The sequence below is a fragment of the Apis laboriosa genome, unplaced genomic scaffold, assembly GCF_014066325.1.
Source record: "Apis laboriosa isolate Shangri-la unplaced genomic scaffold, ASM1406632v1 scaffold161_cov148, whole genome shotgun sequence".
Classification (NCBI taxonomy): Eukaryota; Metazoa; Arthropoda; class Insecta; order Hymenoptera; family Apidae; genus Apis; species Apis laboriosa.
Window position 1 is genome coordinate 39,302 of NW_025222098.1, and position 21,890 is coordinate 61,191.

Genomic DNA, 21,890 nt, shown 5'->3' on the forward strand with positions numbered 1-21,890 from the left:
TTTTAATACGAAAAAGATAAAAAAAAGGGAAGAGAAATTATGTTTCGCAGACAGAAAATAGCAGGAAACAAGTAACTACCTAGCTAGTCTGTAATTGTGGTTGTACTTTTTCATACGCCTCTTCTGTAAACTATAACGATCGCTGTGGTATAACAAATTACAGAATAAACAATTGTATCCCGACTCGTTCTTCACCCGCGCTCACTTTCGCTATTATCACTGTCCTCGATTCCACTATATCTTAGTTGATCTTAGCCATACGTCCATTCACCTTTTTATCGATGAACCGTTCCGTCGATTTTAGCTTACGAAAAAAAAAAAAAAAANNNAAAAAAAAAAAAAAAAAAAAAAGAAAAGAAAAATAAACGGGAAACATTCCAATAAAAACGCTAAGAGAGGCTTCGTTTATCATTAAAATCCGTGAAATTTGCGCATTTTGAATAAAATAGTTTAGTAATACAATAGAATTATTTGTTTGTCGAGATAAATATTATTGGTTGAAAATTTGTGCGATATAAACAAATTTTTAAACATCTTTAAGTGCAATGTTTTCTGTATTCAAGAATAGAATATTAATATTTTGCTTGATGATTAAAAATGCAAAGAAATTATATACTGCATATTTCAATCATAACATTAAGTTTCTGCTTCTCGCTGTGTTACATATTTCAAGACCAGTTTTTTTCGCGATTAAAAAATATCGAAGATGTTTCGTGAACCGTGTAAGCGTGCAGCAAAAAAGCGAGGTTTAATATTTAAATGAAAAAAAAAAAAAAAAAAAAAAAAAAATAATGAAAGCGAAGAAAACGCGCAAATGAAAAATTGAGAGCTCTGCCTAGAAATTTTTAGTGTACATCGTGCCCCTGTATTTAGGTATTAATAACACAATACAAATTGATAATCATGTTATAAAATAAAGTTATAAAGAATAATTCAAGTAATATCAACGGCACCGTAAGTAAATATATACGATTAATCTTAAGATCGTAAAGTTAGGATATCAAAAAAAAACAATTCAATCGACGCGAATCGTTCAAGCGATAGTATGGAGAGAAACGAACAGTTTAGAGAGCGTATTTCATGAAATGAAACGCAAACATTATCCAGAAGCGATTTTGATAATCGCATGAAAGACATGATGGAAAATGATGGAACCATAGAAGGAAGATTGAAGACCAATGGAAAGGTAGAGAAAACATTGGAATCATCGGATATATATATATATATATATATAAAATTTACGTAAATGCGTAATATGTGCACAACTATGCGACAAATCTTTGAAAAAAAAAAAAAATAATAATAAAAAGGAAGGATACAAAAAATTTAAACTTCAATAAAAATTTGTTAATGGCATAACGAACGTGGCATGAAATAAATTCCAAACGACGATAAACTGTGAGATACCTCATCCAATTACTTGCTTACACGATGGATTAAAAACAAGATGAAGTAGCCCAACGTGATAACATTATTATTATTATCGTCGATGATGTAGTGTATGATTCATAATGAAATGAAAAAAAAAAAAAAAAAAAGTAAATGTAGAATGTTCTCGGTTAAAATAAAATTGGGTAGAGACATTGATACTACCTGAATTTTATTGTAGAATTATTATGAAAGAATATAGATAATCGATGTATCGATTGAAACCGCTTTTATCCTTTATTCGTTGTGCGTGCTTAGTCGATTTTTATAAAAAAAAAGAAAAAGGTAAAAGAAATAATACATACCACATACACATCTAATGTTTCATCTCTAGATGTATTACTTGCTCTTGTCTCTCTGTATTTTAAACATTAATTGTGTATCTCTTTCTCTTTTTGTAATTATCTTCAGATCATTCCATCTTGTCGCTAACCCAATTCACGAGAGCGAATAATTAGACCTAGATATCGAAATTTATCGTCATTTGGAGGGGATTAAATCTGTCGTTTCTTTTATCGGATTCGTATGCGTTCTCACGCTCTGTACTACTATTATTAACTATTATTGCAATCAATGCGATTACACTGGATACGATCTTTTTCTGTAAAACCACATACACACACACATACACACATACGTGAAAAGCTACAAATAAAATAATTACAACTCTCTAAATGTTTCCACGAATCTTTATTATTAATATTATTATTATATTAGTATATGAGTCAATAATTATAATTGAATATAATTTTAAAATATTTTTCGTATTTTGTCATCAATTTAGAATGAGTCATTCTCAAAACCAATAACAGTAACAATTCTAATTAATAAATATTACAGAATCGTAATTTAATATATTAAAAACAAATTTCATATGAGTAAAATTTGAAGACATACTTACAGGCTGTAAAATTATAAAAGTAAGATTTTGAGCGCATTTTGTAAAATATAAGCGTTTTGTTTCTACATATTAAGTTACAATTCAGTAAAAAAAAAAAAAAAAAAAAAAAAAAAAAAAAAAAAAAAAAGAAAGAAAGAAAAAAAAATTCGTCATACATAAAATTCTCTACTATTAATAAATTATTCTTATTCATCATATTATATTAGATAACCCGATCTATGTATCGATTAATCAATAACAAATCATAACTTAATTTACTAAAATTGCGACCATGTTTCTGATATCAATTACATAATATTCCTCTAATCTACGATTATCGACTTCTGTAACGCAGTCATAGATTGTGAATTGTTATTTTTCATATCTAAGCTCGATAATTGATTATCTTTTGCAATAATATTTTCACGAAAACTTGACGAGCTCGACAATAAACGTCTTGGGCCACGTTTATTAATTTCCACCTGTTTTAAAATTCGCCCTAACGTGTTTTCCGAATTTTTTGTAATCGGAGACAAACTGAGACTTGGTGCTGTTCGCGTTTTAATTATTCGTCCGCTCCTTGGAGACCTTATGATTTGATCAGTCGTTCTGCGCCTGGCAGATTTTAATTTCACACTACGTAACATGTCTAAGGAAACGACGGGTCCCTTTGGTCCTGGTATCGTGTTTCTTCTATTCTCCTGAAATTAACATTTTTCTTCTTTGTATATTTTAATTTTAATATACATATATATATATATATAATTCCAAGAAAGAAGAAATTATATTTGATATTGACAAATTAATTTTTTCAATTCATATTGAGAAATTATATTTATTTTAAATTAATTTGGAATAACGTAATTCTTTAGCTGCGCTGAAAAGAAAATCTCTTTGAGAGATTTCCGATTTATTTTTCATAGATATATGTATCACCTTGGGATTTTTAAATAACCCCCTAGTGTTCGGTTGAATGGCAACGAGGGTTGAGGAACAATTGATCAGACTGAAAGTTGTATCGCTTTGATGAGTGGCCGATTAGTAAAGTATTTAAAATACTTGGAAAAATGTATCTTTAGCAACATAATTCTCTTACGACTTCAACGAATCACAATAAGAAATCCTAACATTTTACACAGCTTAATTCTAAAAGATTTAACAATAATTTTTTCAAATAAAACAATTAAAGTAGAATAATCTAGAAATTTCAATATAATACATATATAATAATAAGACTTTTATGCTAAAATATTATAAATAAATATTTATAAATAACTTGAAATTTATGATTCTCACTCACGTATTCGGGTTGAATAAAAGTATTGTTATAATAAAAATATAACAATTGGAAAAAGCTATGGAATTTTTTAAAAATTTCTTTTGTTAAAAGAAGTCTGATCATCCCAAGTTAATTTGCTAAATATTTTATGATCTTTTCAAACTGAGAATCAACCAATGCCTTGAACTTTAGCAAATTTTAACTTCGAAAGAACAGAATTCTTCACACCACTTATTCATATACTCCAATTAATGAAGTGTCGTGTATAATAGTCCTCGGATTTACCTTAAAGTTTTGCGGTGCTTTTTTTAGGGTCACCTTCAGCAAATCCTCGACAGTTATAGCTGGCCTATTAAACAGTGGTGTCGAGCACTTTCTCGAGGGCGACCTGATGTTTCTATCATTATTTGGAGTTGTTGGTGTAATCGGCGATTTATGCGACGAAATTTGAAGAAATGATGATTGTGGTGGTGGAGGAGGAGGTGGGGGAGGAGGCGGTGGAGGAGGAGGAGGAGGAGGAGGAAAAGCAGTTGATGGGTTGGATGATATTAAAATTGATGGTATAGGGGGTGGAAGAGATGAAGGAGGTAGTGGTGGTGGTAGTGGTAGTGATAGTAATTTCTTCGGAGATTTCGATTGCATGTTCTTCAGCATTTGGTGTAATGTTTTCAATTCTTGCATCAGCGTCTCGTTATTTCCGGTCAATTTTTTACTTAGTTCTTGTATACTGATAACTTCTGCAGTTAAAGTGGCAATAGCGGTTGAATTACCTGCACACACCTGTGATAAACAATAATGCTAAAAAAATTTTAATTACATGACTGGATACATGGAATTACAAATCAGAATTAAGAATCAAAATATATAATGATATATCGATATTTATATATCATATTTTTTTTAATTTTATGAAAGCATGAATAAACATGCTTTTATGGATTTTCAGAATTTTTTAATTTTGTAATCCTTTTATTACATAAAAATATAAATAATATAATAATGTTATAAAATAATTTTCGTAAAATATTAAGTATTAAATAGTATACTTGAGTAATTTGATCAGACAAACAGGTAATTTTCTCCAAAAATTTGTTGATCATCTGTTCATTCTCTGAGCGTAATGTCATAATAACTTGATTGAATTCTTTCATTTGTTGTTTCGTTGATATAAATGTTGAAACAATTCGTTTAAAATTTCCATAAGCCTGAAAAAAATATTGTATAGATAATTAAACATAGATAATTTTTTAAACAAGCAACTACTTACTTCTTTCATTATAGTTGTTATTTTTTTTATCATCCAAACGCAAAATAGAACAATTTTAGCAATAGGTTTCTTTGCAAATTGAAGTTTTTGAAATGGCTTGCTTTGCTGAAAACTGGTACACGTGCATTTTTTATTAAATTCAATAGGCTGCAAAATAATAATTAAGTTCTATATTGTTTCTTTCTTTTTTATATGATAATAATAGTACTTTTATCATATTTAATTATAAAAGCAATATATATTTGAATAACTGAAAAATATCTTAATCTTAAATAAATCAATAGAATTAAAGAAATTAATGAATTACTTCTTGAAAACATCTACTACAGCTGCCAGAATCAGACATAACTGGAAGATCTAAAATCAAAGTGGTCGGGGATTCTGAACTGTTACTGCTCCAAATGGTTTTTGTGATCGTTGTATTCGGGCAAAAATAATTCTGAACATTTTTTTTCTCTATTTGCAATAAATCTGTAACTGTAGCGGAATCTACAGGTTTTTGTGATCCTTCTGTTTCCACTTCGTCATCAAATTTAAGCGTAGTTCGACATCTTTTCGCAGGAGGAGGTGAACCACTGCAAGGAGTGATCGATCGAGCTCTAATCCTCGTTGTTGTACTTTTCGCGTCTGTGTAATTTTCCCCATCATCGATTTTATTATTGATCTTCTCATCTTCTACGGAATAATGTTTATTGATACGTTCATTCGAAGTCTCATTTGATGTTAATGACGAAGAAGTATAACAAGAAAATGAATTTGTTTGAACACGATTTCCAAAGAATTCTTGATTTGCAGTTCGTACTTTAATGTTACTTAAATATCGTAAATTTGAAAGAATCTGTCTGCACTCACTCCAATTATTGGATCGATTTCCATCTGAATCTTGCTCAATTTTTTCATTTATTATTTTAACTCTCGTATCTTGATCGTGTTTATTCCATTTTTCTTCGTATTGGCTTACAGAGTCGCATGTAGAAATCATTGTTTGAAATTCGTCTAAAAAATTATGAAATTCGTGAGATTCTGATTCTGAATTAAAATTAGAAAATTTTGTTGGTTCTGAGCTATAACCACAAGGAAGGTGATAAGATGATTTTGGAGAACGAACTTCAGTAGTGGTGTAATCGTTAAATTTAATCCTTGAAAAAGATTTTTTCTCTTGCAAAAACTTACAATTGTTCATTTCTAATTTTATTTCCTGATTCATCGATAGAGTTTTGTCTAATAGAAAGCATTCTTTCGCAGATACATCGATATTCTGTTTAAACAAATTATTTACTTGACTTATTTTAGCCACTTCCGACTCTTTTTCACCATTGTTTTTCTCTTCTGCCTCATGTTTATCTGATCTATTTAAATCTAATTTTATTCGACGAAATCGTGGTACGATTTCTGGACTTAAATCATCATAGTATGATAAATCAGGTTGTTCAGATTCGAATAATACAGATTCTGGGGATCGTTGATGCAAAAGTCGTTCAGATGATCTCGACTTTTTCTGTAAAGAAATATATTTATTTTCTACATAATCGATCTCGTCAGAAGTATCTGAATTTTGTAATAAAGTTTCTTGAGATTGATATAAAAATTGTTTGTGTCGAGATCGTTTGTGATTTTTCCGTTTTGACATTATAATTTTTATTCAAATAATTTATTCGATATTTATACGAAATCCAGCTATTCTTGTGGATTTATTAATTAAGAAAGTAACAACATTCTTAAGAGAAATTCTTTAAAGAACACTTTTTAAGCCGAAAAATTAACATACGCAATGGAAAACACAGTATTTTCAAACTTGTTTCGTTAATTTATACAATGAATATGAAACTGTTCTATTTATTCGTTATATATATATATAGATGACATTGTAATAAAGGTTGCCTATTAATGTTTATTTTGATTTTAATAGAGGAAATAGTACACTAGGGAATTTTTGTTATCGTATAATTTACGATTCTATTTTCTATTAAATTAATAATAAAAAAGATATAAATAGAATAAAAAATTTTTTTTATTTAATGAAATTTATTTTCAAATTACATGTAATATATTGCAATTTTGATATTCCATTCTTTTAAAATGAGATAGTGAATATCCAATTTTTTATATATAATTTTTTATATTCCATTTCTTTTAGAACAAAGTAATGAGTATTTCTTTTCAAATACTGCTCTATTTCATATTTCTTATTGCTCTATCAAATTATAAACGAATTTAAATCTTTACATCTATAAAATATGTATTATATCTACTGATTAATAAAGAATTCGCCGCTTCTATTTTTTAAATTTTTCGCGTACAACGCGAATTATTTTCATAATCAATATCAAAAGTTATTGAGTTTTATTTGATATTGTTTAATATCCCCTAATATTTTAATAATTCATGGAAATAATTTAATGTTCATTTTTTCATAAATTGTTCTCCCTTTTCAACATTCTTCTTGAGCTCTGGGATTGCTACATTTAACAGTTCTTTTTCATATGCATTGAGTTTTTCGATACCAAGATTCTTTTCAATTCCTCCTTTCTAAAATTTAACTTGAATATAATATTCCATTCCAATATAGATATACCATTGATTGATAATTATACTTACACCCAAAACAACAGCTGTTGAGAAATATTTAGTGTCACAAACATCAGATTTGACATAACAGTATTCTGTAATACGTTCTCCATTAAGTGCTTTGATTAAAGAAAAACCAAATCGTGCACCAGCATATGCCATTGAAAGAGTGGCAGAACCTGTGCCAGCCTTGGCTTTAACAACTTCTGTACCAGCTTCTTGAATTCTCATAGTAAGAGCTTTCACTTTATCCTCTGGAAAAGAAACTGAGGGTTTAGTTTGTGAAATTAAAGGAATAATAGTGACACCACTATGACCACCAATAACTGGCACTGAAACATTTTGTGGATTCAAGCCCTAAAAAAAAGTATTATATATATGTAAATCTAAGATGTTATATAGAATTTAATTACTATATTTTTTACAAACTTTGGCTTCGGCAATGAATGTATTTGCTCTGACAATATCGAGAGTTGTTACACCGAATACTCTATTGGGATCGTAAACGCCAGCTTTTTTCAACACTTCACTGGCAATTGGCACAGTACTATTAACTGGATTTGAAATAATGGCAATAAAAGCTTTTGGTGATACTTCTGCTATAGCCTGAGTAAGATCTCTTACTATCGAGGCGTTTGTAGAAAAAAGATCATCTCTAGTCATTCCTGGTTTACGTGGAACACCGGCAGGAATTATGACTACCTATATAAAAATACAATAAATAAAAAATTTTGTTAGTTTTTTATTAATCTTAATCATTTTTAATAAAAAAAAAATTTAATAAAACAGAAACCTGCATTCCTTTAAGTGCATCTTTTAACTCTTCTGGACCAGTATACGCTTTTACTTTTGCCGGTGTATCTATGTGTGACAGATCAGCAGCGACACCTGGTGTATTTACGACATCATATAACGATAATTCGGTTACAAGAGGAGATTGTTTCATAAGTAATGAGAGCGGTTGGCCAATTCCTCCGCTTGCTCCGAGAATTGCAACCTTGGCATTGCACTAAAATAAAATATATCAAAATTAAAATAAATATAAAATATATATATGAGTATGTATATATATATATATATATATTTGTAATGTTTTCTTATATATCTCTTATATATATTTATAGTTTTTTCTTTCATGTTTTGAATTTCATATAAAAATTTATGATATTAAAAATTAAGAAATATTTGATCGCTAATATTATTAAAAATGTTCACGATTGCATAACTGTACTTCACGTGTATGTTGTAAACTATACTTTACTGATACATACAATGTTTCAATGTCATTAACTAATCTGATTATAATCTTTAGTTTAATAAAAAATCAAATAAATAGTGCAAACATAAACATAATATATTATTATTGGTAAATATAATATTTAGTAAAAATTTAAATTATTAGTTAAAAAAAAGCTTACTTTGGCGCTGGTAGATAGTCGTTTCGCTCCTTGTTGAGTAACATTCAAAATAGGTTTCAAATATTGTGGCAACATATTCTCTATGACTTTCTAGATACAGATGTGAATGATTTCAAATTTCGAACGCTCAGTAACCTTTCAAAGACACTCCAATGACCTCAATGATATTTCGCACTTGTTCTCTGCCGTTCTCTCCAATCGTTTAACGTGTCGTAATACGTATACGATCATGCGTACTCTCGTATAGATAATATACGCAAGACTGAAATTACTTATAAAGTATAGCGCGGGAATTTTGAAAATTATTATCCATTATTATGCATTATTTTTTTTTAATCATTTATTCTGTTTATATACAAATTATATTTATGAAATATATTGAAAAATATGTAAAATATTTTTTATATATTTTATTACTTTATAAATATCATTTTATTATTTTTATATATTTTCTTAAATTGCATTTTAAATTTATCATTAAATTTAAATTTATAATTAATTTATAATTAATTTAAAATAAAATATTTTATATTTGTATCTTGAAAATATCTAAAAGAAATTATTTTTCTTATATAATCTTATAATTATATTGTTAATAAGTAAGTAATTCATTGTTAGTTAAAAATATAAAATCAATTAATTTAAAGTAAAATATTTTACATTTTTATTTTGAAAATATCTAAAAAAAATTATTTTTTAATCTTATAATTATATTAGATAGTAAATTAATAATTGATTCAATTATATTTTAAATTCATTGTTAAATAAAAATATAAAATCAATTAATTTTAAAATAGGATATTTTACATTTGTATCTTGAAAATATCCAAAAGAAATAATTTTTTTTTAATTTTATAATATAATTTTATAATAAATAAGTACGTTTACTAGTAATAGTAACTTAATTGTTCGGTTCTCATAAACTGAATGATACATGAAAAATTTTTCAGGATTATTTCTTAAATTTGATCTAAATTGAACTATTAAAATACTTTTAATTTAAATTTAATAAAATACCAAAAAAATGTGTTTAGAAAATTAAATTTATATTTGTATTAAATAGTTGCATTAATTTATATTGATTCAAGATGTCAAATGGTATGTTAAGGTTAACTAACCTATGAAAAAACGTAAAATATAATTTCTTTTTTATCTATTTAAATCAAAAGATCATATAATTATATTACTTATTTCAGAAATAGAGACAAGTTTATTAATAATAATATTAGATGTAAACCCAGTGCAAAGAATTATAAAACAAGAAACAAGAATATTGACACAATGTTTGGATTCTACTATTGTTTTTGCCAATGCTCATTTAATGCAGTCATCTAATAATCAACTTGCAGTAATAGCATGCCATAGTCATGGAGCAAAGTTTTTATATCCTTGTGAAGACGCATTAGAAATTAGGCAAATTGATGGACAATATGAAAAATTTACTATGATTGAACTCACTGTAAGGCAACAATTACAAAAAGTTATCAATGAAATTACTTCAAATAAATTATTAAGTGGTGAAAGTCTGATATCTGGAGCATTGACTATGGCATTATGTTATATTGCAAGGTTGGAGAGAGAAAAGATTGCTGGTGAAAAATTATATTCAAGAATTCTTGTTATCACAGCAAGTAATGATTCAGCAACACAATATATGAATTATATGAATATATTTTTTACAGCTCAAAAAATGGTTTGTAATTCTTTTTATTTTAATATTCATACGATTTAAATTTAATACTTTAAATACAACTTTTTTTTAAATAAATAGGGAGTAATATTGGATGTATGTAGTTTAGATCAAGAATTAACCTTACTTCAACAGGGTTGTGATATTACTGGGGGAAATTATTTAAAAGTTCCTCAGTTAAATGGATTATTACAATATTTATTGGTAAGAAAAAAATAATTTAATTATTTTTAAATATTTTATTAATTGTGTAATTAATTTTTAGTGGATATTTTTACCAGATCCAAATGTTAGATCAAAATTAGTATTCCCACCACCTGTAAAGGTAGATTATAGAGCAGCATGTTTTTGCCATCAAGAATTAATTGATATTGGCTATGTATGCTCTATATGTTTATCAAGTAAGAAAAACAAGTTTCTTATATATCATTACATAAATTTTTTGATAATAATACTAACAATTTTTTTTAGTATTTTGTAAATTTAGTCCAATATGCACAACTTGCCAGTAAGTATTCTAATTAAATTTAATTTATGATAATTCATATTTTTTATATTTTAATAATTATTTAATTATGTTAATTATTTCAATATTATTTTTCTTTTTGCTTTTTACAGCACAGTATTCAAAATGCCAGGACCTATACCTATAAAAATGAAGAAAAAAAAAAAGAATGTAGATATTGTTCATTAATTGTATTTAGAATTAAGGAATTTTTTTTTTTCATAAAAATATTTATTAAAATAAATATTTATTTTCTCATCATAAATATTTTTTACTGAAAACATTTTATAATCCTTTATTGTAATGTTATTGTTATATTTGTACATATATTCTTTCACACATTCCTTGAAATCTTTATATTTATAAATATGATTTCATTAATTTTTAGATTCATAAAACTTAATGATTAAAACATGTTATTGCATGTCCATGATTAATGTGTTTATGAATTAAAAAAAAAATAAATATTGAATTTATACAATTATTATTATACAATTATTTTTATACAAAATCGCAAAAATAGATGGAATTATAAATATATAGCTATAAAAATAAATTATATTTAATAAAAAATTAATATTATTAAATAAATAAACATTATTAAATATAAATATGATATTAAAATAGAAATCTGATAATTATCACAAAACACAAATTCCAATTGCGAGTAACATTTAGAATCGTAAAGAAAAGTAAAATATAAATATTTGAGTTAGGATTAGAATGAAAAATAAACATAATAAACGTATTTCTTATAATTAATAATAATTATATTATTATAATTAATAATAATTATAATAATAATATTTTTTATAATAATAATAATAAAATATTCATTACTCTCTTTACACCTGTTTCTTTTGATTTCATAAAATCAAAGATTTCTTCTCATCTTTAATAATGGAGTTCTTTTTAATATCTTTGTATTATATAATTAGTAAATTTATCTTTCTCCTATATATATTATAGTATATATTATAGTAGTATATCATAATTTAAAATAACATTATTTCACCTAATATCATTATAATGGAAATATTTTTATTAATCAGATTACTTTATTCTAAAAAAAATATTTTATTTTTTTATAAGATAAAAATATTCAAACTTATATTTAAAAGACTATCAATGCAATGATTGAAATATTTAACCAAATAATCTGGCAATGTTTTGTATTAATTTATTAGTACCAGTATGAAATGCTGAATTTTTTGTACAAATACCAAATATTTATATTTCCAGAAGTATTCATCCTGATAAAAATCTTGAAATTTTTAAATAATAAAAAAAAAATAAAAAATAACTTACTTGCAATTATCATAAGAATTGTTTTCTATTTAAAAATCAGCAATTATAATATAAGCATATAATAAAAGCAAAATATTTCCATCTACCAATATTCAATCAATTGATTCCGCAATGTTTATCAATATCTTCTTTTATTGATATTTATCATTTAATTAAAAATTTATTTTTAATTTTTTTTAATTTATTTTATACTTTTAAATACTTTTAAATACTTTTCTGCAAGTATTAATAATATTGACAAATTCATATTTATCAATTGTTTATAAACTATAATTTTTTATTATATATTTTATATTATATAATTTTATTTTCTATTTGAATTTTTATCGATTTAGAATTATAAAAAATAAGATAATTAGAAAAAATAAAAATTATTATAGAAAGAAAATTAATGATGATAATATTATTTAATATTAATATAAAATATATAAAATATTAAATTTTTATGAAATGAAGTTAACTGAAAATAATTGTATTTATATATTGTTAATATGTTATAAAAATTTGTTTCATTTATTAAGATTGGAATGGACAAACAAAATGGTAAATATTTTTTTATAATATAGTATTCTTTATTTTTTTCTAAAAATTTATAATGTAAATTTTACATAGACTCTTAAAGCAACAACTTGTAAGGAAGCTATTCAGCGATGGGAAGAAAAAACAGGTCTAAGTGCCAATGAAGAAAAAGAAATTATTTTGTCCTTTCAGTGGCCGCCGATTGAAAAAATGGATAATAATTTAGCAGCACTTGCTGCTGTAGAGTTAGTAATATTTTTAAAATTTATTTAGTAAAAATATTAAAAGTAAAATTTTTCTAGAAAACTATCTCTCTCAACAAACATGATAGAAAAAATCACTGGTATCAGTGCATTAAAAAATTTAAAAATTCTCTCTTTGGGTCGCAATCAAATTAAAACATTCTCTGGATTAGAAGCAGTTGGAGAACACTTAGAAGAATTGTGGATATCATATAATCTAATCGAAAAAATTAAAGGTGTAAATGTACTAAAAGCATTAAAAGTGCTTTATATGTCGAATAATCTGGTAAAAGATTGGGCTGAATTTAATCGTTTGCAAGAAATTCCGCTTCTTGAAGATTTATTATTCATCAATAATCCTATCTGTGAAAGTATGGATGTAGAATCTTGGCGCAGCCAAGTAACTAGAAGACTACCAAAACTAAAAAAACTCGATGCTATACCGGTTGTATAATTATTTAATTTAGTTGTTAAATATACGAAATGACAGTAAAAATTTGAATTTAATAAAAAATTTTGCAATAAAATTGCAAAATATGTATTTACACGGTATAGTGTACATTTATAATACATTTTTTTTTATGTTTGAATATAATACATTGTATTGACATTATCGACATTGCCTTATTTTATAATTTTTTGTGATGGTCAATTAATAATCTTCAACTTTCATGTCATTTAATCCCAGTTCTTCATTCTGATCAAAACTTCTTTCATATTTAATAATCTTTAAACCATTATCTAAACCTTCATTAGAAAGGCTTTGAATGTAACTATTACCCGCTGGATCATCTAATACAAGTGTAATCTTTCGCTTTCCTTCCAAAACTTCATTTAAATGAGATATGAAAATTTCCATTCGTTTAACAGTTTCAGGATCACTACTATCACCGCTAAAAGCTGTTGATGATGATAATTGTTCTTTAATAGCTACTAAAATGCCTTCTATAGTAGTAAAACGTCCACCTAAAGCAGCAGGACCAATTTCTAATTCCAATTCTGGTATTTGCATATGACAAGTTTCAGACTTTAACAAATCACGATTGAAATCTTCTCTTCCTATGATTGTTACTTCTATTTTCACTCCCATGGGTTCAATACCTCCACCACTCTTAACTTCATTTGTTCTATGTCCACAAGAATCACAAACTGTTGCCATAATTACAACTTCCTTAAAATGTGGAATATCTAAAAATTGAGTTAAGAATAAACATTTTTTTTATTAAAAATTTTTTATTAAAAATTTTATTAAAAAAAGAAAGAATATATATATTAATATAATATTAAGTAACACAAAAAGGATACTGGTCAATTTCATATTAGTTTCACATGGGCAATTACATTCTGGACAATTTGTTCGAAAAGAAAGTACTTCTCCCTCAATTTGTTCTAAAGTATATTCTCCTTCCTTTATGGGTTTTAACAAAGTATCCTCTGAATTTTCAGTATAAATTCCTAAAATATGATCTTGTTCTTTTGTTCTTTTAAATTGTATTATATTATATTCTTCATCTTTTAATGGAGCTTTTGGATTTTCTACATAACATTCACCTGATATATCTTCAAATATCATAATGAAAGGTTGTTCTAAAGATTTAAGTTTTTTTAGTTTCTCAAGAAATTCATCAATTTGAAATGCAGCAGTTGCATACTTTTTTCTTCTTTCAGGTTGATCTTGTTCTAATCCATTAATAGTTCTTTCTATAATTCCTTCAATTGTTGTGATCTCTCCTTTTTGTGATCTAGAAGGAATTTCAAAATCTAAAGATGGAATTTTTATACAGGTATAATCTGACTTAACCACTTGACGATTCAAATCTCTTGCAGTTTTAATTTGTAATGTTATTCTAATTCCTTTTTCTGCAATTTTTCCACTATTTTGTATTTCATTATTTTGAAAACCACAATGTTCACAATCAAAGGACATTACCACAATATCTTTATAATATGGGATCTTTGTTAACAATAATCTGGTAACACCCTGTATTTACAAAATGATAGATTAAATTAAAAATATTTATTGTTATTTATTATATATTCACAATAATACCATACATTTTGTTCACAATTCATGCAGAGACTTTCTATCTCTGTCGTTTCTGGTTCTGGATCATCGGCCGTCAAATTGCGAAATATTGGTTTCGTTTTTTCTTCAATATTTTGTTTCTGATCTTCTGCCATTTTTTTGGTTATATAGAATTTATATATCAAATTTATATAAAAAATCTATTTCAAATAAAATTGAAATAAATAAATGAATTGTATTAATTAATAATTTCTATATCTATTAAATTATATATATTTTTACCTGCTAAATATAATAAATTTTTAAACACAATTTATCATTCTTCAAATCTTTCGAAAACATAATGATCCAAATAAATTCACATTCACATGTGTAAATTATTTATTCTGATCTAGAATCTCTAGATGAAGAAGTGTAGGCAATCCTAGCTTATTATATTACTAAAATTTTAGAATACATGTATTTGTTATAGAATTTATAGAATCTGCATAATTAAATAGTTATTTTATATGTTATTATATTAATTACAATACAATAATTGCATTTATGCAAAAAATGTGAAATATTAAAATATTATATAAAAATATTACCATTTACATAAAATATTATACTTTTATTAAAAATATATATTATTTAATAAATAAATACAAACAAAGAAAATTTCAGTAATATCAAATAATTACAGAATTTTTTTATTCAAAATTGATTATAAGCAAAGTTTTGAAATATCACACTTTTATGTTTATAAATATTAACTAACTTCATGTATATCATTTTGAATGCATTTAAAACAGTACAATGTAATATTGGATTTGACACTTTGAACAACAATTTTATATTTTTTTAGGTAAGACAATTTAAATATTTTACTTTTCCATAGCTTTATTTATTAAAATTCATTACTTTTCTAATAAATAAAGTTGTTCAAATTGTTTCAAATTATGATTCTTAATAATGATTCAATTGAATATATATTAACAATACTATAACCTGTAGTATCGCAAAACAAAATATAAATGCATTACAAATTATCAGATTTCTATAATATTAATGTATTATAATTATAATATTTCATTTGTATATAGCAATACACGTGGAACTTGAATAAAAAACAGTATTTTTCATGATATAAAAGGAGCATATAAGAAGAAGTTTCTGAAGTACTTTAAGCTAGGGAAAAGTCGAAACTCAGCATTCTCAGTGAGTGGCGCGAATCGCCGGCTGAAAGTACAATGGTTAAGCATAGCCAATGGCCGCCGCGAATGAGTGTCTCGTGTCGGTTCGGTTGCCGCTAATCGATGTGTTACTACGTGTTTTCGAAGTGTGCTAACTTGCATTCAACTCGATTACGCGTAGCATTAATTTGCGATCGATAATATGTCGAGTCGGCAGTCAAAAAAAGAAAAGGTGCGTTCATTATGTTGCATATCGCTCCTGTCTCTAATCATGTACGTCTCTTATGCGATCGGTACTCACATACGTGAAAACAGAGTTCCTTTGACGAGGAAAGATCGCGGGCACGCGCGCATTTCAGAGAAGGAAAGAAAATATGTGTATGCATGAAAGAGCGAGAACGAGTAAGCAAGCGAGTGAGTGAGAAAGACAGAAAGACAGAGACAGACAGACAGACAGACAGAGAGAGATGGAAAAAGAGAGGGTGACAATGACAGGGATAGGGATAGGAGAGAAAAGAAAGAAGGGAGAGTAAAGAGAGTACGGGGAAACAACCCCGGTAGCCGAGACACCAAAGGGTGTAGCGTGATTCTGATTTCTTGATATCCATTTCGTTGGTACATTTTCTCAAGCAAACGTTTTGAAGAACCTAACAATGGTACTTCAACTAATTCTCGTTTCCGTTGTGACATCGCAAGTGCGAGTTTGTCGAGCAACCGCGTCTTGAATGTGAATTGTGCTGTCGTGGCATTGTACGCTAATATAAGCGGTGCAATTTACTTGTTTTGTTCCAGGATGCGACGAAGATCGGGAAGGACAAAGGAAAGAATGGCAAGGATGTTGAGACGAATGACGAGGTGAGGTTATATCGTCCTTCTATGTCCTTCTTATTGATGTGACTCGATTCATTACGAATCGACTTCTGTCATCATCAATTTCTCCTATTATAGATTTTCCTTTCTATATTTATACATGTCATGTATTCAATTCGTTAAAGTTATCAAATGTTGACGTTGTGTCATTTCTTTAGAGAAAAGACTTTATTTAACAGTTATTCTTTAAAAGTGATCTAGTATCCATCTTCGACACTGTGCTACCTGAAATGTTTTTCTTTTCAAAGTCATGTATATGTGTGTATTTTAAATATATATTTCTCTGATATAATTTTTCAGTATTTTTTAATCAAGTTTATATTCTATGATTAATGTTTCTAAAATGATTTTAAAGTTATGAAAAAATGCTACTCGACACAGGTGGCGCTTGTGTGTGGACTTAGTTGATAAATAGAAAACGATATAAACGAAAGATGTATTACGAAATAACCAATATTTTTTTACTCTTTGTTTCTTATTATTTTTGTTATATAGAGTATATTTAGATTTTCTCATTAAAATAATATGTGATTACAAAAATAATCAAAATTATAATTATTTCCCAACTTTCTTTTCAATAGTAATTTATGTATATATGATCATTTACGATATAAAATCCAAGAATGATATTAATGTGCAATTATATATGTGCAGAAAAATATTTATTAATTATTAAAATTTATGTATTAACTTGCAATTTGTAGAATATATAAATAATTTTCATCATACATTGATTGATATATTTAATTCTTTTATATGCATCTTATATGTATATATATATATACATATATATTATTACGATTTTTATTTTTTCGATTTGTTAAAAAGCTTGTATAATTAATTTTAATTAATTAAATGAACAATATGATATATAAAATTGATATAATTCATTTTAATGATAAGTTTATTTATGATTAATAATGATAAGTTTAATTTATATGAATAATCAATTAATAAAATAATAATAAAACATTATTGAAATAAGATATTTATGTAATAGTATAATAGTTCACTGAAGAAATTATATATTATGCCGCATTATTTAATTATTGATTGATGATTGATAATATAAAGATTTACAATCGATTAATTATTATTTATATAAAATATAAATAATTATTTCATTTATATGATTTATAAATTTAATGTAGACATATCTATACTTAAATAAATCGCAATTATTATTATTTCATAGTTAATGATATTTATATAAATAATATTATTTATACATATTAATTAATACATATTAATTTATACATATGAATTGATACACAAATATACATATAAATATACATATGAATTGATATACAAATTTTTTTGAATTTTTATACTTTATAGCATTTTTTTATTTTATCTTATCAAGTGTTTTCTTGTTCTTGTCTAATAAGGTAATAATTATTAAAAAATCAATCAAAAATTTGTAAAATGAGGTAATAACTATCAAAATTATATGCATGTATTTTCAAGAATATTCAATCAATCACAAAAATATTTAATAGGAAAAAAACTAATGTAACATATTAATAGACCGCAATTGTTGTAGAAATAAGAAAAGTTAAAATTCATTTTACACAGCCAAGAGGGAATATTTATATATAATTGATATGAGATACACTTCCTCAAGGACTACACCATCAACTAGGTTCCTCAAGAAGAAGTTTTGTGATTGGTGTTGAAATCATTCTTGCATCTTTGTCAATTTTTTTATTTTACATTAATAAATACAACATATTAATAAAAGTGTTACTATGTACTATATATATAATTGTCCAAAACTCATTCACAAGTAATTGTCATCTTTTTTGGCCACTAGAGGATACTCTAAATGGACATCAGCTCAGATGAAGAGTCAAGACCAATAGTGCATAAATGGTTTCAAGATCAACCACAAAACTTCTTTCGAGGAAGCCAGGCATTAATGCTACGTTGGAACAATTGTATTAAATGTAATGAAGATTACATATAAAGACATACATTTGCTTTTAAGAAACAATCTTCATTCATCAATTTTGAATTATATCATGACATATAATGGAATTTTATATAAATAAAGTATTTTCTGATTAATTTATTTTTGTATAGTTCAAAGAGTATAATATTCTTTGATAAAAATATTATAAAAATTATGTGATCCATTAAAACAAATAAAATTGTTTTATTTAGATACATATTTTTATTTAATGTTGTTCCATTGTTGAATATATATGATTAGATTATATATATAATATTATTCTATTTAAATATGGAAGTTCCTCTTTTAACAATAAATTATTTAATTATTGCTTTACATATGCAATGTTATGCATATATAAAGCAACATATCAATTTGTTTATATTTAATTTTTATTTTTATAGAATTTTTATTATTTTTATTGTTTCTCTTATTTCATAGACGAATAAGGTAGCAGGAGGACCACCGGTAACTACTGCACCACCGCCCCCAACGTTGATTAATAAAATTAAATATCAACCTGGAGGTCCTATAATAAAGAAAGATAAACGACAAAGTAGCTCAAGATTTAACATATCGAAAAATCGCGAACTTCAAAAGTTGCCGCTCCTATCTGGTAAGTCGTTATATTTTGAAAATTTAAAAAATTACATAATTAGAATAATATAAATAAATAATAATGCACTGGCTAGAATTGGCATAGTTAGAATTGGTTGTTAAATATAAAGGAAAAATAATTTAGTCTGAATTGTAAAAATATTTATTTATTTTATCTTTTTTTATAATAATTAACAACTTTCATCATAGAAAGAGTTTTATCTGTGATAAATTTATCATTCACACACACAAAATTCACAAATTCATCAAGATTTATTATTTCTATATTTTAAAGCGAACCATAGCTTTCTTCTCAATAATTGTCGTATAAAATATCGTATGATTTATTAATATAACAAATTACAAAAAACGGAAACAATAGTAATAAATTGTAATGCACTTAATGAATGAACCGAAATATAGCAATATTTATATTATATTATATAATTACTTTATATAATTTAAAATACAGTGCATTTAATCATTTTGAATAATTTTCATTTCATTTTCAATATTCAAAAATGCATTTTAGATGTATCTTAAAGTGAAAAAAATAAAAAATAAGAAAAGTTTAATAGAAGAAATCGGTATATTATTAATGTTTATGAAAGTTATAATAGCTAATATTGTCATTATTATTAAAAATTTCATAAAAAATAGTAGCAAGATTTAAGATTGAAGTAGATTTTAGAATTTTTCGTGAGATAAATTTTGATTTTAATTTATCGTCAAATATATTGTTTATTTATCTTACATCTTAAATGTTGATTTAAATGATCTTAAACTTATTTTTATTATTTTAATGATTTGTTTATTTACATTTTAACTGGTAATTAGAATTGTGAAATATTTAAAAAAATATATTTTATAGAAAAAAAATAAAATAATTAAATGTAGTATTGAATAATACAAATAATTAAAAAATTTTTTCTGCTATCGATCAAATTAAGATTTTTATTAGAATAACAGAAATCTGTAAAAAAATTGGTCTATAAGTAATAATACATAAGTGATTGATATATCGAAAATCTACAAAGATTACATTTAGTTATTACATCTTAAATGTTGATTTAAATGATCTTAAACTTATTTTAATTATTTTAATAATTAATTATAATTAATAATTAATATTCCATAACATTAAATTTAATTCGTTCATAAAAATAATATCATTGTAGTATATCGCTTTATTTTTTATGGAAATTTTAATTTTTTTTTTTACATTATTTTAAATATTACATTTTTTTTATCAATTAGTTATTTTAAAAATCACTCTATTTTTAAATTTATATATTGAATTGATATTATATATTTGTCACATACATAATTCTAAAAGAGAATTAATTAATTACTTTTGTTTTTTTAATCCCGATCACATAGGATTGCGAAAGCAGCTACGTCAGAACGTATCGATTGTAAGGCGCGGTGGTTCACGCATGCGCATGTGAAGCATTTGCGATTCCTACTTTTTTAACGTAAACAGTCCTTTCTCGTTCAAACGGCCTTTAGTATCAACGATATATTTTCTTTACCCGAATTTGTAACTTGTTTCTTTTGATTTTTTTTTATATCTACTTAAAATCAAATAATTGAGTAACGAAACATTCGGAAATCTTTGTGCATTTATATCATCATACAGATATATGCCCGGTTCTTACTCGAAAGAACGGTCAGTTACGTCGAAGCAACAGATTGTTATGTGAACAAGGAAACCGGTGCGTACAGGAATGTAATTTACCGTGAACAGACCGGAAAAAGAAGATAAATTCCGGTGATAGATATCAAAAACGTAGATTGTTGAATAATAAAATGGTTCATGTGGATGGATATATTCCTTTTTCAACTGGTGGCCTACCGAAAAGTCCAAGCTTCCACCAGGGACTTGCCTTGGCTACTGCTCTATCTCGAGAATCGAATAAACCTTACTTAACCAACTTCACTTCGCATTATCAACCATTACGACCCCTATTAATCGGTAATGAAACCTCTGAAGTTTGCTTCTTGTTTCGATTCTCGTAATTGTCAAATAGATGAATGAATATGTATTTAGGGAAGAATAAAAAGGATATGCATAGATATTTATTGAGAACAATAGAAAAACAATAGGTTGTATGAAATGAGCTTAGATTTGAATGAGAGTGAGTGAGTGAGTGAGTGAGTGAGTGAG

General features: G+C 25.6%; 6 protein-coding genes across 11 annotated transcripts in view; 3 read left to right on the forward strand and 3 right to left on the reverse strand.

Moving 5' to 3' along the window:
* Window positions 1-1,820: 1,820 nt before the first annotated feature.
* On the reverse strand, window positions 1,821-6,796 carry LOC122710921 (leiomodin-2-like). 3 transcript variants are annotated; one of them, XM_043929176.1, is made up of 6 exons: window positions 5,707-6,796; window positions 5,162-5,529; window positions 4,855-5,001; window positions 4,634-4,792; window positions 3,873-4,367; window positions 1,821-3,009 (listed from the first exon to the last, which is right to left on the reverse strand). In XM_043929176.1, exons 1-6 carry the CDS (start codon window positions 6,482-6,484, stop codon window positions 2,632-2,634), a joined length of 2,325 nt encoding a protein of 774 aa, XP_043785111.1. In that variant the 5' UTR covers window positions 6,485-6,796; the 3' UTR covers window positions 1,821-2,631. The 3 variants fall into 3 exon arrangements, with proteins under 3 accessions (XP_043785111.1, XP_043785110.1, XP_043785112.1); XM_043929175.1 differs by having other exon boundaries at window positions 5,162-6,796; XM_043929177.1 differs by having other exon boundaries at window positions 2,867-3,314; window positions 5,162-6,796.
* A 352-nt stretch (window positions 6,797-7,148) lies between these two features.
* Window positions 7,149-9,030, reverse strand: LOC122710922 (malate dehydrogenase, mitochondrial). The gene is made up of 5 exons (XM_043929178.1): window positions 8,841-9,030; window positions 8,216-8,431; window positions 7,852-8,124; window positions 7,453-7,779; window positions 7,149-7,383 (listed from the first exon to the last, which is right to left on the reverse strand). Exons 1-5 carry the CDS (start codon window positions 8,913-8,915, stop codon window positions 7,258-7,260), a joined length of 1,017 nt encoding a protein of 338 aa, XP_043785113.1. The 5' UTR covers window positions 8,916-9,030; the 3' UTR covers window positions 7,149-7,257.
* Window positions 8,705-11,276, forward strand: LOC122710923 (general transcription factor IIH subunit 3). Of its 2 annotated transcripts, none has more exons than XM_043929180.1 (6): window positions 8,705-8,788; window positions 10,037-10,533; window positions 10,612-10,734; window positions 10,796-10,931; window positions 11,002-11,038; window positions 11,149-11,276. In XM_043929180.1, exons 2-6 carry the CDS (start codon window positions 10,162-10,164, stop codon window positions 11,222-11,224), a joined length of 744 nt encoding a protein of 247 aa, XP_043785115.1. In that variant the 5' UTR covers window positions 8,705-8,788; window positions 10,037-10,161; the 3' UTR covers window positions 11,225-11,276. The 2 variants fall into 2 exon arrangements, with proteins under 2 accessions (XP_043785115.1, XP_043785114.1); XM_043929179.1 differs by lacking the exon at window positions 8,705-8,788 and adding an exon at window positions 9,879-9,938.
* Window positions 11,277-12,804: 1,528 nt separating this feature from the next.
* LOC122710906 (dynein axonemal light chain 1-like) lies at window positions 12,805-13,579 on the forward strand. The gene is made up of 3 exons (XM_043929137.1): window positions 12,805-12,886; window positions 12,956-13,107; window positions 13,165-13,579. The coding sequence occupies exons 1-3, from the start codon at window positions 12,884-12,886 to the stop codon at window positions 13,556-13,558; spliced, it is 549 nt and encodes a 182-aa protein (XP_043785072.1). The 5' UTR covers window positions 12,805-12,883; the 3' UTR covers window positions 13,559-13,579.
* Window positions 13,580-13,606: 27 nt separating this feature from the next.
* On the reverse strand, window positions 13,607-15,534 carry LOC122710905 (zinc finger protein ZPR1). Its single transcript, XM_043929136.1, has 4 exons — window positions 15,413-15,534; window positions 15,160-15,330; window positions 14,410-15,085; window positions 13,607-14,292 (listed from the first exon to the last, which is right to left on the reverse strand). Exons 2-4 carry the CDS (start codon window positions 15,283-15,285, stop codon window positions 13,757-13,759), a joined length of 1,338 nt encoding a protein of 445 aa, XP_043785071.1. The 5' UTR covers window positions 15,286-15,330; window positions 15,413-15,534; the 3' UTR covers window positions 13,607-13,756.
* A 799-nt stretch (window positions 15,535-16,333) lies between these two features.
* LOC122710911 (serine/threonine-protein phosphatase 2A 56 kDa regulatory subunit gamma isoform-like) overlaps window positions 16,334-21,890 on the forward strand; it is a 9,372-nt gene continuing 3,815 nt past the window's right edge. Inside the window, exons 1-3 of one of the 3 annotated variants that reach the window (XM_043929155.1) lie at window positions 16,334-16,537; window positions 17,098-17,160; window positions 19,568-19,742. In XM_043929155.1, the coding sequence (XP_043785090.1) occupies window positions 16,508-16,537; window positions 17,098-17,160; window positions 19,568-19,742 (268 nt within the window). In that variant the 5' untranslated portion in view covers window positions 16,334-16,507. Of the gene's footprint in view, window positions 16,538-16,821; window positions 16,962-17,097; window positions 17,161-19,567; window positions 19,743-21,105; window positions 21,699-21,890 lie in introns of those variants that run through there. The other 2 variants (XM_043929156.1, XM_043929157.1) reach the window with 2 other exon arrangements.